The sequence below is a fragment of the Thermobia domestica genome, chromosome 1, assembly GCF_964235325.1.
Source record: "Thermobia domestica chromosome 1, izTheDome1.hap1.1, whole genome shotgun sequence".
Taxonomy (NCBI): domain Eukaryota; kingdom Metazoa; phylum Arthropoda; class Insecta; order Zygentoma; family Lepismatidae; genus Thermobia; species Thermobia domestica.
The window spans coordinates 62,640,427-62,659,157 of record NC_137454.1 but is presented as its reverse complement, the minus strand read 5'-3'; the positions used below and the strand labels follow the sequence as shown (position 1 = coordinate 62,659,157).

Here is an 18,731-nt window from a genome sequence, read left to right as displayed (position 1 = left end):
CACGTATGTGCCCTTGACATTGATCAAAGTCACATGTGGTAAACGTAATGAAGAAACAAAGGAAATACTTACCAGAAAACGCAGCATCATTGTATGGGTTAAACTGAACCGAAATTTATACACAGCCTAAACAATTGATCAAAATAGTTTCATCATATGGTTTGTGCACATTTGTACACACCGCTCCGATTTCGTCGTATTATGTAAATACTGTGGATACAACATAAGATTGTGCTATATAGAGTAACGAGTTATACACGATTAGAGGAACACACAAGAAGCATGATGTGCGTACTTTTGTAACTGACCAACAGATGGCAATCACAACCAGAGATCATGATCTAACACACTTTCAATATTTCTGAACCTGAAAACTTCTCCGAAGTCCGTTGACATTGCCGTAGACAGATTCCCGTTCAACTTTTTTCATTCTACCACTTCGTATACTATCGTTCATTTTATTTCTTCATTGCCATCTTCTTCAGCATTCTTCGGTATTACGTTAAACCAGTGGCGTAGGGAAGGGGGCCCGGAGGGGCCGGGCCCCCCAAAGAGGTCCGACAATGTACTTTGGTACTTTGATGTTTGCAATGTTTTATATATTTTTATGTTTATATATTTTTTGTTTGTAATTTTTCTATATGTACCTATAACAGCACTTGCCCCCCCCCAAACACACATCCTGGCTACGCTACTGGCGTATACTGGTTTGAAGGCATGGGCTAACACTGACACTGGCCTTGTATATTATTATTATTATTATTATTATTATTATTATTATTATTATTATTATTATTATTATTATTATTATTAACACTTGCCCAACGGACATCGGGTCATTTTTGACCCATAAATGTTTTATTTTAACTTTTCTTTTCCTATTTCTTTCTTTTTCCGTCATCGGTCTAGGTATTCTTCTTTTAACTTACGTACCATGCAGTAGCATTTCTATTACCCTAGCATTCTTTATTTGTCAACCACAAATAAACAATTCTTAGCCTGGGTCTTGAATGACCCGGTCTTCGCTTTTACGTGAAGGATATTTTATTTATTTTGTCTACTTCACACCATCCGATTTGTTATCCTTTACCTCACTCTGCATGATCATTTCTATTCTTTACTCATTCTCTTAGAATGCTCCAGCATGTCAGCTGTCTTGCCAGGTGGCAAAAAAATTTCCACAAAACGAGAAACTCATATCAGTGGCGGGAATGCGGGATATTTCCTTCTAAATATGTAGGATACGAGATAATTTTCTTCAAAATATGTACCAAAGAAAACGCATGGTACAACTTTTGTGTATATATATTTATGCAAGTCTGGGTGTGTTTGTGTGCATTATTTATTTGCGGGAAACACTGAATCTTATTGCAAAATTTCATGTCTCCGGAGGGGAAATTTCCCTTCACGAACTGGTAACACTGCCTGTCAGAGTAAATATCAAACTGAGGGACGAGTATATATTTTGATAAACAGACCAAGACCAACAGTGGCGGGTCTAGTCTGGGCCAGGGATCCTAGCCCTCCCCCCAGTTTTTTGAATGACAAAAAATAATTGAAGATATTATTTATATATTTTTGAAAGTTTATAGTAAGCTATCATAGTCTGTATCAGTAAGTACGCCAGAAATTTTTACTTGGGGGGGGGGGTGTTCAAAATAAAAGGGGGTGCTCTCAGAATAGTGATATAATTTTTAAACAAACTCAAAGAAAACAGTATATTTTTTACGCAACAATTGCAATACTACTACTACTACTACTACTACTACTACTACTACTACCAATAATAATAACAACAATAATAATAATAATAATAATAATAATAATAATAATAATAATAATAATAATAATAATAACAGTTCTTTGCAGCGGTAGGTTCAATAAAGTAAGTTCACACATTTGAGCATTTATCATTATTATTAAACTAAGTAATACAGTGAAACCTCTCAAAACGGACATCGGTGGAACCGATTGTTTGTCCGTAAATGAGAGGTGTCCCTAAAAGGAAGGGTTCTCTCTCATAACACCACACCACACATATTTATGGCATGGAAGAATAAGAGTTTGTCCTCTTACGAAGATGTCCAATATTGAGAGATGCCCGTTAAGAGAGGTTTCATTGTATTAGGTATTAACCTCCACTGTTTTACGCAGTAATTACATGTGAATTGATTACATACGAATTATTGTAATTATTTTGCAAAATTCTGCTATTGTTTCAATTTATTCGCCCCAGCAAGTTTTAGTAGGTGATTTTTTTTCCAAAATATTAATTAGGAAAAAATTCCCTCGTCCCATGCTGAAATCACATTCGTTTAGTAATTAATACTGTACATAGTTCCAATTTCATTATTTTAATATTCTAACCCTGTTGTTAACTTTAATTGTTGTAATATTATTTGATCTCCTAATCTCCGTTCCTGCCCCTTCCTGGCTACATTATTGCTCTGAATATCTTTCATAAGAAATTTATACATTGATTTAGTTGTTTTCCAATTGTTTGTAGTTACGGTATGCAGACTTAGCAGATGTAAAAAGCTTCTGAGTAAGTGGAACCAGTTCTGGCCTATTTCCGAATTTCTTCATCCCAGACGTTATATCTAATTTCGCATTAAGAGTTCTCCAAAAAGTGAAATATTCAAATTCATCACCTACTCTTAAGAAGAACATACAAGAAGCATAACACACGTCGAACATGATGAACTACACAAACACACACACACAACGTTGAACGGAGCGTTAACTATTACGAGAGAAAACTAAAAGATTATTATGTTAGAAGAAAGAATAGACACGGAAGGGTTCTCAACCCCACCTTGAGAGCTTAAGCATCCACCAACCGTCCACTGTGCTTTAGAAACAATAAAAGCTGAAGTGAGAATAAAGCTGACTATTTCACATGTGGTAGCAAGTACTGAAGCTTTCAGAAGAGTAATGAGTAACAAGTTTCTGCCTTTTTCCATTTGTTTTTATATTTTTTTTAGAAAACTGCCAATGCAAAACATAAATCACACGAAAAAGTCACTTTACCTCTCAAAAAAGTAACTTTTAGTGACAAATTTAAAAAAAGTAACTTTTAGTGACCAACTTGGAAAAAGTAAATTTTAGTTTAAAAAGTGACTCGCTATGAGCCCTGTTCCACTCAATGAATTTACCTGAATAAAAATATACTTTACAAAAATTAAGCTAGCGCCAAATGCGTTCCTGCATAACACTAGACTCAGTCTAAAATATATATAATTCTTACTTCGATCGATCTCTTCATTTCTAAAAACGTTTTGACTACACCCTTCTAACGTCCATCCGTTGATACACCACTTACAGAGCAGGCTCGAAACCAGCCACAGAGCTTTAGGGTCCATGAATATGGTAGGAGGGGCCAAGTCTTAAAAATTATCTTACAAATATCTAAATTGTGTATTTTGTATTGAGGTCTGGAGGGGACATGAAAAATTTAAGGAGGGCCAGGCCCTCCCTATCCCCCTCTGGCTGCGAGCCTGTTGAAGAGTAGCACTTACCAACTGAATCTGGTATAGGCTTATTACTATATTGTCACATTTTTCCTTATTGAGGAGGAGGTAGGTGAATGACCGCTCAAGACGTTGCCAATTTCAGTCATCTGCATCTGTCCATCAATCTCTTTTCTCGGAAACGACCGTGGAGCCCAGGAGGGTAGGTATCAGCGGTCTTATTTGTCAATTGTTTTGATCGAAACACCGCCCAAAACAATGAGGGCATGTGGTTTTCGAAGCCGTACATAAGAACGAGGTTGCTTCGTGTTTTGAAGTGAAATAAATAAATAAGAATATTACCTTCTTTTCTAAACGCTAAACCTTTTTTTTTTTTTTTAACTTGATGTAATAAATAACCTATACGATATTGATTGATACAATTGGATTTGGGGGAGTGTTTCTTTTCCATCTAGGGATGTGTGTAAAGAAGTTTGGAGGGGTGTTAGGGGGGTGTTGGGGGGTGTAGATTACTCCCTGGTCTGGGTTCTGGCTGCCCCCCACTTTTTACCTTCTACATCCGCCATTGAAAACCAATATGCTCATCACTAGTATCAAACTTTAAATTAATTGGAAACCTACAATATTACTATATTTCCTTTTAAAAGCAATTAAAATATTGATGGGTCAAAAACGACCCTATCATCGTGGGAACCGTAATATCTAGTATCTTCTGTGGGCGAGTGTTAATTAACAACCCCTGTATTGTGGATGACTATTTTTTCTGGGGAAAGTCTATGAGAAGTAGTTCATTCTTTGGGGTGAGTTTTTCTTCGGCCGAGTTTCTCAACAATGACTCAGGAGCAGTGGCGGTGTAAGGCAAACTTGGGCCCGGGGCCAGTGAAGTAGATCGGGGCCCCTTTTCGAACAATCATGATTTATACACTTTTATTTTTGACATTCATTTACATAATCATTCTTTCTATTTACTCCTCCCCCTTTCCCGTTGGTGTGTGTGTTTAGACCATTTTAATCTGTGATATGTTAAACAAATGGGGGGTGACATTCATCATCCCTGTTTGTTTTTTATGCTTAGAACCGCCTGTAGGCTGGTATCTAAAAATAAAACTTTGACCAGGACTATCATTGCATTTTTTCCTTTTTTTATTCATTTTTAAACAAAGGACATGATAAAAAAAAAAGGATTAGGGATACAAGTGTAACGGAAACTATGTTAGTGGTTTAACCTGTTCTTCTCCATAACCTCAAATGCATAGCATGTAACAGGCCACTACATAATTAAGTATAATGCTTCTCTCATAAAGCATTTACTCTTATCTTACCTTTAATAATAAAATAAATTGTCTTAATCCTCTTCTTCTCCTACAATCGAAGGTTTTAGCTGAAATCTAATTTTTATCTATCAAACTAAGGTGGTAGGTTTTTGCTCTGAGACATATATATATATAATATATAACACTTGTAGAATTGATATTAATTTATTTTTAGAATAAAAGTGCAAATATACATATGTACAAATAATCAAAATTCTGTCATCGAAGTTCTTTCAGCCTTCTAATTATTAACCTTTGTATCTTTTTGATTAGAAAATATCTTAATCGATGCTCACAGATTCCCAAATTTACTCTACTCGGAAACCCGCTGTCCGTCACTTCGAACAAGCTTCGACCGATTTGCCTACTTCTATCAAGAAAGTCTGACTACAACTTTCCGTCAGTAAAAAAAAAAAAAATAGATTAACCTTTCATCTATGACACCCACTTGTGAACATAGAAGGTTAACTTCCTTAAAGAGAACACCATCACTTTGGTCTCCTCTGGCCTAAATAAAAAAATATCTAATACTTCAATATATTAGCCATTTGAATCTCAGAACTCAGTTAAATCAACGCTTCTGTATAGACCATCACTCAGGCCTTCCCTACATGAATTTATTTCAACATAATTCTACGGCCATCACTTAGGCCCAGAGAAAATTACTTCTCTCTGCAACTATCATCACTTAGATAGTTCCCTACATGAATTTATTTCAACATATTCTACGGCCATCACTTAGGCCCAGAGAAAATTACTTCTCTCTGCAACTATCATCACTTAGATAGTTCCCTACCAGAAGACAGAATTTCAAAAGGACATCACTTAGCCCTCCTGACCATCTTCTAAAAAATTACGACTGAGGGTCCTCTTTTATATGGTCGGTGGACGCGTCACTTTCTCTTTTTTTTTATTAGGTTTATATTTTCGCTAAAGAAAAAGAACAGCTTGGGTAGGCAAAACCTCCGAGATTCTAGTAATTCCATTCTAAAATTTGCAGCCACCAAATATTTAAAAGCTAAAGGAAAAAAGTACGTTAGAGAGAAAAAAAAAATTAAGCACAAACTATGAACACAATTCTATACACAAGTTATCCTCTACAATTTATATATGTATATATATATATGTGTGTCTGGCCAGACCTAATAGATTATTAATATATAGTCTTACTAATTAAACATATAAATATGTATAAAATATATTTAATCTTTTTTACCTTATTACAGCAAACCAGTAAGGGCGAAGATACGTCCTTACATAGCCCCGGACAAACAAAAAAAAAAAAAAAAAAAAATTGAATATATCACTTATTCTTTGAAAGTTCACTGTCTCTAACTGTCTTTCTTAAGATTTTTTCACTACACCCTTTTTTATTTTTAATATCACAAAACACACACACAAGATATTAATTTCATTTTTTTAAAAGGCTTATTTTAGCCTAGTCTAAAAGTCTCGAACTGTTTTTTTTTTTAAAAAAAAGAAAAAGAAAAAAAACACAAACACCACAGTTTTCACTAAACACTGAAACTAAGTTCTGGATTAGAAGTGGAGTTTTCTTGCAGCACTCTTCTTGTCTTCCGAGGGCCTTTCCTCCTCTAAGAATTTCCCAGGAGTCGGTGGAAGTCCATCAAAATTGATGTCATCTGCGAATATAGACAGCACATCCTGGTCATCATCTTCAACCCACGGTTGACTCTTGGTGGATGTTCCTGGCATGGAATGTACCTCCATGATTTCTTCTTTTTTAATTAATCTCAGCTCTGCAAGGGTGCAGTTCTTTGGATCGTAGCCTTTTCGTTCAGAAATTTGGTTAAATTTCCTTTTCCTACCCCTTTCTGCCTTTTCATTATCGACGTGCAGAAGCAAGGCTAGTTCGTACGGGTTGTCTTCTCTAGGTCTACAAGAAGCATAGACCGATCTCTGCTTCGGAAGTGGTTTTTTGAAAATTGAGTTCATCTCTAAGAGTGTACTATAGGTCTTCACACTAGATTGTCTAATACAAAACTAAAAATTCTCTAATTTTTTCTTATTTTGTTTGTCAAGTTCGTACAATAGGAATTATATGTATATAACCTTCCTCATCGGCTATTTTTTCCTCTCCGAAAAAGGAAGTTTTATTTTTGGGTCTTTCTTCCCCCTCCCCTTCATTTCCGGCGTTCTCATAATAAAATCTTCTCTCTGCTCCGGAAGATGTTCGCTGAAAGACGGTGGTTTCCAAAACGGTTTCATTTGGTCGGTATTAACTTTTATGATCTTGCCTGTAAATATGTTTTTGGCTAAAAATGTGTTCATGGCTAACTGTTTCTCCAATAAATAGGGACCTAAATATTTTGGTAACATCGCGGCAGAAATGTTTTTAGGTGCACAAGACAGACGCACTGCCCTGACCCAGGCTTTTTGTCCTGTTTTGAAATGATGTTGTTTTCGACCCTTGTTGTAAAATTTCTTTGATGCTTCATGCTTCTTCTTTTGCGTTAAATTAGCACATTCCCAGGCCGACTTCAATTTCTTTTTAAGCTCGTCTACAGATTTTAAGTAATCATGTTGAATGACCTCATGTACTCCTTCACTGGTCTCAGACAAATTGTAAGGAAATTGAACCTCCCTGCCAAAAGTCAATTGAAACGGGGAAAAGCCAGTCGCCGAACAAGTTTTCGAGTTCAAAGCAAATTCTAATAACTTTATATCTTTCGACCAGTCGCTGTGTTTTTCGCTGTATATAGAAATACTTGTTTTGATTTGCTTAACCCAAAGTTCGCTTTTATTAGCACAAGCTCTATAAGTTGAAATATACACAGCTTTTGTTCTAAGCAACTCTAATGTTTCCTTCCACAGTCTACTTGTAAATACAGCATGATTATCAGAAATGACAAACTGATAGAAGGAATTGTCACAAAAAAATTTTATTAGACAATCAGCTACTGTCTTTGATGTTACTTTTCTAAGAGGGAAAAATTTTACTAATCGAGTGAATGCATCAAGGATTACTATACAAAAAACGTGTCCCCCTGTACTTGATCTAATTAATGGCCCTAGGGCATCAATATACGCACATTGTCCTGCCTTCTCCACGAGTGTGCTAGACATAAATCCGTATTTTGCCTTTCCAGCATCTTTAAAGATACTACAAGCGACGCACGCTTGTGAGAATTGTTTAATGTCTTTGAACATCGTCTTCCAATAATATTTCTTTCTTATTCTCAAAAGAGTATCCTTAAAATTTGGGTGCCCAGAATATTTCTTATTATGGGTTACATCACATACCACAGCTCTCAACTTAGTAGGAAGCCAAATGACATCTCGATTTAAACCTCTGATTTTAACAGTTTTCATCAAAATTCTGTTTTTTGCAAGGAATGCTGTTCTCGCTAGGAGTTTAAGTTTCTTTCTCTTTGCTTTGCTGAAACTTGAAACATCATTCTCCAAAAAGCAAATTAATTGTGATAAGACCTCATCCCCTTCTTGAAGTTCTCTAATTGCTTTGCTGTCAACTAAAATTTCTTCTGTGTAATTTTCTTGGTCCTCTTCACTCCCACATTTTTTGTCCGTGCTGCCATCTACAGCTAAACAGAATGGTAATTGTGATAGCATACTAATCTTGTCCTCCGGCTTAATCTTGATATTTCCACTAAATCTGTGTTCTTGCATTTTCCCTTTCTGTTTGATTTCTTGTTTGAAGTTTTTCATTCTTCTACTAAATTCAAAATCAATAAATAAATTCTCTTCTTTTCTAAAATCATCGTAGTTCACGAGGGAACCATCCTTATCTTCTATTTTGAAGTATCCTGTATCATTTTCGGATTCCAGTGGATATTGTTCATTGGCAACTTCTGAACCTTCAAATTCCATAGGCTCTGTGTGTCCACTTTCAATTCTTGAGAGATAGTCTACGTACAATTTAGCTCCTTTTTTGTACTTCAAAATAACTGGAAATCTAGAAATTCTAGCCATCCATCTTGTTAAAGTAGCAGATAGCTTATAAGACTTAAGCATTGTAAGTAATGCCTCATGATCAGTATAAATGATTATTCTCGGTGAATGTATCAGATACAATTCAAATCTCTCAACTGCTAGCAGAATCCCTAGTAACTCTCTCCTTGTTGTACTATAAACTTGCTGTGACGGTGTTAATTTCTTTGACCCATACGCCACTACGCTAAGCTTTCCTTCCTCATTCTTCTGTGCGAGGACATAGCCAGAACTAACAGCTGAAGAGTCTACAAATAAATAAAATTCCTCCCCTATCCTAGGAATTAACAATTTCTTATCATTAATCAGAGCTGATTTTAGTTCCTGTAGTGCATTTTCGTGTTTCTCTTCCCACTTAAAACGATTATTTTGCTTTAGTAAATCACTCAAGCATGCCGTTATTTTAGCCATGTTTCTTATATTCTGACGAAAATAAGAAAAATATCCAAGCAATGATTGTAATTGCTTTCTCGTTTTAGGCCTCTGTATCTGCTGAGCCATCTTCTTTTTCTCTTCAGTACAAGACAAGTATCCCTGCTTTACTTGGAATCCTAAAAATTCCATTTGTTCTGCAAAAAATAATGCCTTCGATGGACTGACAGTTAAATTCGCTTTCTTGAATCTTTCCAGTACATCCTGCAAGATTTGTAACATTTCTTCTTTGGTTTCAGTAGAAATTACCAAATCGTCGTAAAAAGCAATTACTTTCGTGTAATATAGTTCACCTAGAACTATCTGCATTAGTTTATTTAGAGTACTAGGCATTCCCGACAAGCCATAAACTCCTCGGACATAGCGGAACACTCCTTTGTGAGTTATGAATGATGTATACTGACGGCTCTCTGGGGATATCATAATATTTGCATATGCATAAGTTAAATCTAACTTAAGAAAATATTTTCGATTTCCTAAATAGCTTAATGCTTCAAAAAGTCCCGGAATATTCGTCGGTTCCTTCTGCGTGGCTAAATTTAACCTACGGGCATCAAGAACTAATTTAAACTTGCCACATTTCTTTCGATGTAATATAGGACAGCTAATATAATTAGAAGATATTGTTTTTTCTATAATTCCTTGTTCTTCCATCTCGTCCAACAATTTGGACATAATTCTCCTTTTTTCCTCAGATAAAGGCCGTAACTTTGAATAAAAATGGTCTTGTATCTTTTAATGTAATGGAGTGTTGAATAACATCCGTCAACCCTGGTTTTTCAGAAAATACATCTTTATATTTATAAACAATTTCCCTGAACTGCTTCATTAAAGTAGGTTCTAAATTAACTTTATTGATCATTGTCTCAATATCATCTGTTTTATTTTCTTCAATGAGGTGTACTTCACTCTCTGTTTCTTTCTTTACTGTTTCCGGGGAATCAAATAAACAAACAAGTGTTTCTCCATTGTCTATGCTCCAACCATTTGATTTTAAATGTATTGACAAGCCCGCTTTTGCAATAAAAGATCTACCAACAAGGACAGATTTTATCAGGTTGGGGACTATGTGAAATGTTTGTCGAACAGTATTACCATAAAAGTGTACATTTACTGTCATGGAACCGTTAGTCTTCGTAGAACCAGAAGCTAACAGGATTTCAAAAGAATTCTTTTTTATTTTTCCCCCTCTCTTCTTCCACTTTTCAGCTATCTGAGGGCTAATACAAGAAATACTGCTCCCAACGTCTAGGTACATAACTTCTTCGAACCCAAGAATACGACATCTAACAAGAGGTTCCCTCAATTGTTTACGAACTACCGTCTTCTTGGAAGACGGTTCATGTCCCCGTTTTTTGCAATAGTTGTCACATTGTTTATAGTGCTCTTCCGACCTGATCCTCGGACCTTTTTTGTATAGCCTTGTGTGAATGACCTCTCCTTTTCTTCTTCCCGGGTGAGGTTACTGGGGAAAACAGACCCCCTGGCGTTGCTTGCCTTCATTCTTCTATTTCTAGTTGTTGACCTACAAGTGTTTGTATTGTCGAGGTCGTCAGCTTCATTGGGTTGGGCAAACGGAGTGATCTTATGCTCATTTTGGAACCTCCAACCACCCTCTCTCAAATGTAATGAAATCCCCATTTTCTTTATCAGATCTGCCCCACATATGATCGGAATATTTATGTCCTGAAGAACGTAGAAGCTATGTCTAAATCTACCCTTTTTCACGCAGAAAGAAGGTGTTATGATGCCTATACTCTTCGTGTGGCCGCTCGCTAGAGAAATTTCTAGCTCTTTTTTCTCAAAAGTAGCCCCTCTCCTCCTCCATTGGTTAGCAACAGACTTGCTAACTAATGAGATAAAACTACCACTGTCCAGATATAAAAATTTCTTAGCCCGATAGAAATAACCATACAAATAGGGTTGGATTTCTTTCTTAACAGGATTCCTCCCGTCTAACACAGAAGCTGATACTGTGTTTTTCGATCTTTCCTGCTTTTTCTTTTCAGAACATTCAAAACTTTTGTGATTAAATTTACGGCAAAAGTAACATTGAATTCTCTTTTTCTCTTCCCGTACGCTATTATTTTGAACGTGTTCTTTTTTGTTTCTATTAAATTTTGCCGGATCCAACGCTGAAACAGCAACTTGGGACGTATTCAAAGAGTCTGTTTCCTCTCTTTCTGTAATTGCCGCCACTGAATGAGAAGCCGTGATATTCACTGTTTTAGCCTGCTGCAAATAATTGTACTCTCCTAATAAATAAGACTGAATCTGTAAAGATTCCATCTCTAATTTCTTCAAGGACTCAAATTCCTTTCCATGAAGAAATTGTCTGAATTTAGGATGCGATTTTGATATTATCTTAGTTATTTGCTCTTTCTCTGTCGGCGGATTTCTTAGGCGTGAGAACAGTGTTGCCATATCTCTGATGAATTTTGCCAAAGATTCATCGGGATTTTGAATTTTCTTAACAATCTGTGTCTCTATTTCCTGATTGTACTCAAAAGAAAAATGTTCCTGCAGAAAACTGTGTTTAAAACTCGCGTAGTTATCGAAAGGTCTACGGAATTTGTACCAGCGTCCCGTTTCCTCTAACAATATTTTCGGAAGAACCTGATCCAGAACGTCCTTTTCACTTATTTTCTTCTGTTTTACAAACTCATCTACCGCATCCAAAAACTCAAACGGGCATTCATTTTTTGAACCAGAAAATGTCGGAGTAGATAACTTAATATCTATAAGATTTTCTACTTTCCAGCAATTACACTGTTCTTCACTTCTACTTTCATGATTTCTAGATTTTAATTTTCTTATTTCTTCTAATAGACTGTCAAGGCTAGTTTCAGTTTCCGGTGCTAAACCCAAAGCACTCTTGAGTTCGTCTAAACTTATTGAATTTTCCATCTTTCCTCTTTTAAACCTACCAGATCTCAGTAGCATAAAGGTTACGATAAGAGCTTTTCAAATATCTATACAATTCTATGTCTGCTGTTCAATTCCGGCTACGAGCCCCCATTTATGTTAGTGGTTTAACCTGTTCTTCTCCATAACCTCAAATGCATAGCATGTAACAGGCCACTACATAATTAAGTATAATGCTTCTCTCATAAAGCATTTACTCTTATCTTACCTTTAATAATAAAATAAATTGTCTTAATCCTCTTCTTCTCCTACAATCGAAGGTTTTAGCTGAAATCTAATTTTTATCTATCAAACTAAGGTGGTAGGTTTTTGCTCTGAGACATATATATATATAATATATAACACTTGTAGAATTGATATTAATTTATTTTTAGAATAAAAGTGCAAATATACATATGTACAAATAATCAAAATTCTGTCATCGAAGTTCTTTCAGCCTTCTAATTATTAACCTTTGTATCTTTTTGATTAGAAAATATCTTAATCGATGCTCACAGATTCCCAAATTTACTCTACTCGGAAACCCGCTGTCCGTCACTTCGAACAAGCTTCGACCGATTTGCCTACTTCTATCAAGAAAGTCTGACTACAACTTTCCGTCAGTAAAAAAAAAAAAAAAATAGATTAACCTTTCATCTATGACACCCACTTGTGAACATAGAAGGTTAACTTCCTTAAAGAGAACACCATCACTTTGGTCTCCTCTGGCCTAAATAAAAAAATATCTAATACTTCAATATATTAGCCATTTGAATCTCAGAACTCAGTTAAATCAACGCTTCTGTATAGACCATCACTCAGGCCTTCCCTACATGAATTTATTTCAACATAATTCTACGGCCATCACTTAGGCCCAGAGAAAATTACTTCTCTCTGCAACTATCATCACTTAGATAGTTCCCTACATGAATTTATTTCAACATATTCTACGGCCATCACTTAGGCCCAGAGAAAATTACTTCTCTCTGCAACTATCATCACTTAGATAGTTCCCTACCAGAAGACAGAATTTCAAAAGGACATCACTTAGCCCTCCTGACCATCTTCTAAAAAATTACGACTGAGGGTCCTCTTTTATATGGTCGATGGACGCGTCACTTTCTCTTTTTTTTTATTAGGTTTATATTTTCGCTAAAGAAAAAGAACAGCTTGGGTAGGCAAAACCTCCGAGATTCTAGTAATTCCATTCTAAAATTTGCAGCCACCAAATATTTAAAAGCTAAAGGAAAAAAGTACGTTAGAGAGAAAAAAAAAATTAAGCACAAACTATGAACACAATTCTATACACAAGTTATCCTCTACAATTTATATATGTATATATATATATGTGTGTCTGGCCAGACCTAATAGATTATTAATATATAGTCTTACTAATTAAACATATAAATATGTATAAAATATATTTAATCTTTTTTACCTTATTACAGCAAACCAGTAAGGGCGAAGATACGTCCTTACAACTACAACCCACGACAGAAATAATATAACCTTAAGAACAAACAAAACGTAAAAACAAAGAATTCAGAATTTATCCTACACCTATACTATCTTAGTATCCACGCGTGCTGTAGCTAGATGGAATAGTGGAAGTAATGCTCTTAATAATACATTTAGAAACAAATTTACGTACAAAATGTAACAATGAGCTGATATTGAAAAATATTATAAATAATAATGTAACAGATGCAATTTCTAAATGTAAGCTCTGTTTTCTACAATTTTTTTGTTCGGTTCACGCCTTTGGTGTTTCACCTGTGTAATTTCTCATTGTCATCTATCTGAGATTACGCTACCTAGATTTTATTTGATTAGATTTTTCTCCTACAATCAGTCCCGTTCACTTTAACATTCGGTTTCTCTCCAGTGATCATACACGATACTTAAATATTTTTTTTCCCTTTCTTTTTTACCGAACTATCAGTAAATAATGTCAAGAATAGATTTCTCTCCTACATGTCTTCTTCACTTATTTTTACTATGTTTTTCTCCAGTGATAATACACGATCTATTTAGTCCCACTGCTTTTGCTGAAATATCAATGAATAGTTAAGCACTAGAATGTTTCTCTCCTGCTTTTGATTTTTCCTTTCTACTGTTTTCCAGATTTCACACTTGTTTTACGATTATATTATTCTGTATTTATTAATTCGGTCATGTTTATATTCTCTCACTTATGACTATTTCCATTACCACTTACTAACATACTTAGTACTTGAACATATAACAAAAAATCCAGAATATATTGAATAACTGGGGATATATTATAGATTAAGCATATGAGCATAGAATGCTACTACGGGTTATATCATCCTACTTTTCATTACCCCTATCACCTGTCAATTGACAGAACTTGATGTCTTTCTATTACACTTTTGGTACTTTTGTCTTTTAGTTGCCTTAAGTTGAAAAATGAAACTACTTTCGACAGTAGTTCCACTACCATATTAACATGTTCCGCCAACATTCAGAATATTATCTTCCTTGCTTTGGTAGCTGCGAAAGTCTCAACTATATTATCAAAATCCAAAGTGGATGCTATTTCATTTTTGATAGAAAGAATGGGCAGATTCGTGAGTCTTTCTTGACTCGTTATGAAGCGCAAGTATGATTTTATCAGTTTCATTTTCGTGAAAGAGCTTTCACATGATGTGACAGATACGGGCAGTATTATCAAAATCTGAAGAGCGGTAGCCAAATTTTAGTAAACTTCAAGACCCATTGAAGATACATATTTCGGTATGCCTTGTGGGGAAAAGTCAAGTTGTTCTCTAGCTTTCTGAGCACACTTAGTGAACGGATTATATTCTTAAAATCCTTAAATAATTCTACGCCATCCAGGTCATTTGAGTAAAACAAAGCCAAATCAGAGCAACATGCTTTTAGCCTTTCCTCCCTCTTATCATCTAGCTACTGCACAAAGTTGGCCATAGAACACAGAATCTAAATCCATCGTTCAGGTTATGCATCTGAGTAAAATGGTCATACATTTGATAGACCGCTTCACTTCGGCCTGTGCAGTCAGGGGTTCATTCTATGCTTCTCCAGCCATGCATCTCCTTCTCCTACTGTGTGTACTTACAGTTATGTTCCATGCCCTGCAACTTTATTCAGTTGCGGATATGATTTCCTTGGCCAGCAACTGAATAAGAGTTTGATTGAAACTTATATCCTGAGATTGAAGGCATTTTTGGATCCAATCAATATAGTATGTGAGAACTGCAGACCAGACATACAGTAAAGCGATGAAGTTAAATGACTGGATGCTTACAAGAAGAAGACCAACATCTCCTCTAGTATCAAGCGTTTCAGTCGAAGTGTCACGCAGTTCAAGGAACACATCTAACTATTTCATCCAATTGACTAGAAAGTGCCTTCACAGCTTCTGTTTTTGAACTCCATCTGGTGTCACTTTCACGTTTCAACCAATCTTTGCGTACTTTTGAGCACATTCTATCGGTGAGTAGATGGAAAAAAAGAATACAAACAAGCGTTCCATTGCTCCAAACAAAGTGACCGCCAGAACGTTAACGCACACAGCATGTACGTCACAAGGTTCAATGAATTATTGTTACAAGAAAGGATAATGGCCAAAGGGTTTATATTCCGCATCAAAGTTTGAACTTCAGAATATTGCCCGACCATTATAGCCTGATTATTATAAGACTGGCCTCTTCAATCTTAATATCAAGCCTTTCACGTTGAAGTTTCTTCAGTATTTCAGCAGAAATACTCTCAGCAGTCTTTCCTTCGACAGAGATGAAATCAATAAATGCTTCCCGAACTTGAACAGAATCACGTTGTATGTCAACAAGTCGAGTGATTTGTGACAACTGTTCCACATGAGAACAATCAGGAGTTGAATTAAATATAATGCTGATGTATTTTGAATATTTGAACACTTATTTTCTTACTAAAACACAATAACACATTGGGCAAGGCTATGTGATAATATGTAACAAAACACACAATCACGTAACAATTTCGACACAATAACTGGTCTTCATCAGACTTCTACTCCTCTTTCTCTTGTTTACTTATTGAACATATTTTTCATTCTAAATTTGTGGGCTGAAGTGTAAATTTATACGTCAAAAAGCAAGAGCAAAAATGGGGGAAACCAGCTAAGCAAAAGGATTTTTTCTCGCTGAAAATTCGACTTGTAAAGCACAAAAGAAAGGGGGAAAAAGACAGAAGAAAAACACGTGAATCAGCGACTATAGCTTCTGCACCAAAGAGTTTTTAGTTAGCAACAAAATCCTAGTACCCGAATAAAGCATTATGTACGTTGATCCCTTATTTCTACCCTTCTCTTGCACTGATAAATGAATGAATAAATAAATAAATAGTGATATTTTAGGAAGCAGGCTAGTAAACGGGACCCATTACTTGGATCATAATACCTTACAATGTAAACAACACAATATACTTTGACTTTCTTTTATTATATTTTAATCCACACTCACCCCTTTCCTTTAAATTTCTCTGAGGTTATTGAACGGAGTGAAACTCTTATTTTATTCATATTTTAATCCACATACATTTTTCCTTTAAACTTTTTTTGGGGCCCTAACAGAGTGAACTTTTATTTTATTTATTTTTCACCTACATTCATTTTTCTTTAATTTGTTGGGGGCCCCAAAAGAATGAAACGTTTATTATTATTTCACTTACATTCAGCCTTTTCCTTTAAATTTCTTTGCGGATCCTCAAGAACGTGAAACATCTACTTTATCCATTTTTCACCTATATACAGAGATTTTTTCCTTTAAATTTCTTTGGAAACCTCCAAGATAATGAAACTTTTATTCTATTTATTTTTAATCTACATTGTTTCTTCTTTAAATTTCTTTGCGGTTCACCAAGAGAGTGGGCCCGAAGCCATAGCTTGTTTAGCTTATACGGAAATCTGGCACTGATTAGCTTTATTAGACATATATTTATGTTGTTTCATCCGTTATTTGGTGTAATTTTGATTGACAATTAATTGCGTTTACTTTTAGGGAAGTGTGGACTATAAACTTTGATGGCCCTTGTACGGCTCATGTTAACAAGGTTCCTTAGTAATTATTTTTTACCTCGCCCCACCCTTACGCCGCCACTGCTCAGGAGATTTTATTAATATTTCATAAATAAGAATTTCATTATTGATCGACAAATTGGCGTAGCTAATTTGTCTTGAAAAAATCTACTAGAGTAATTAATTTATTCTTTTGGAATATTTTTTCCCAACGATTTTCTCAAAAGAGACTTGGGTTATTTTATTCATAGTTCATAAATAAATTAATAACCTGATTATATGATGTAACTAATTTGTCCTAGAAACAGATCTGAAGAGGCTATTTTCCTTAGGATGAGTTTTTTTTTTTTTTTGGACTATATTCTCAGGGGATGTTATAAATAAATAAATATTTCATTAATAATTTGAAAATATTACGTAACCAATTTCTACATAGTTTATTCTTGGGGTTCAGATTTTTCGGACCATTTTCTCAAAAGTGGCTTAGGCGATTTTCTTAATATTTCACTATTAAATCTTTCATTGATTACACACTACAATACATGTTGGTGTATATAGCAGTGGATTTTGTTCAGTTTTAAAAACGTATTTTTTTTTCTTTCTCGTGTGTGTTGTAACCAAGAAAGCCAAAACTATGGTCCCTCTCACCCCCATCCATTGACTTTTGCCCTCATAGCAGGGGTAGTGGACAAAGGAAGAAGCAAGGGACATTTTCTTCTTTTGGGTTGGTTCTTTTTAAAATCTAACCGAAAAAGAGAAGGGCAGTGGACAGTTAGCAAGTGGACATTGAAAACATAGGCTGGGAGCAAACAGCTCAGCCGCGATTAAACATTGCATTTCATTTAGCATTCATTAAAATCATATTCTTAGCGCAACAGCGCAATACAAAGACATTATCTACGAACATTAAATGTTATTGAACTATATCAATCCGTCACACAATTATCATAATAATTCAACAACGCTTGTAATGTAAATAGTTAAATTGTAGATTTGCTTAGTGTTAAATATATGTTATATCAAACCGAACGTTCCGTCGTGTATCTGTGGATTGAGCTTAGCCCTATGAACATAGTCCATTACAAATCAGGTCCTCCGATCATACAACAGTTCTTTGGTCCACACCGGGCCAGATGCGCGTTTGGGACTCGAAGTGTCGGTTCGTGCAGCAGTTCACGCGGCAATAACAGTGGTGAAAAGAACATAGTGCAGAACAGTTGTATTAAATAAACAGTGGTGGTGGTGATATTACAGTAATTACCATAAAGAACATTTAAAAAATAAACATTTCAACTGGACCATCGAGGCAGCAGCATCTCAGCAGGCTGGCGTCTACATCCAGCAGCAGTAACAGGTCGGTAAGTAACTTCTGGCTTATCCTTTCCTTGTTGTTTTCCCTATTCAGTGTTTATTAAAATGAGTTAGACACAGCGTTTAGTGCGTCAGCGGGCAGCATACAAGGGACAAATGAGTCGTATGCAAGCATTTGTGAGTGCATTCAATGAACGTGAAGCAAGTATTGAAGAAATTAAGACACGTCTCGAACATCTGAACTCAGTGTGGTCTAAGTTGCAGGAAATACAAGATGCAATAGATATCGAACAG

At 35.4% G+C, this 18,731-nt stretch overlaps 1 protein-coding gene across 9 annotated transcripts in view; it reads right to left on the bottom strand.

The window, feature by feature from the left end:
• The window catches only part of LOC145685432 (uncharacterized), a 124,944-nt gene that overhangs the window by 68,816 nt on the left and 37,397 nt on the right, over positions 1 to 18,731 (bottom strand). Inside the window, exon 1 of one of the 9 annotated variants that reach the window (XR_014131453.1) lies at positions 73 to 420. The exons of 4 other annotated variants lie outside the window; for them this stretch is intronic. Coding sequence is in view for 1 of the 5 variants with exons in the window: in XM_081757859.1 (XP_081613985.1) it covers positions 73 to 90 (18 nt within the window). In the remaining 4 variants the exon portion in view is untranslated. Of the gene's footprint in view, positions 1 to 72; positions 421 to 18,731 lie in introns of those variants that run through there. 4 more of the 9 variants (XR_014131451.1, XR_014131450.1, XR_014131448.1 and 1 more) reach the window with 4 other exon arrangements.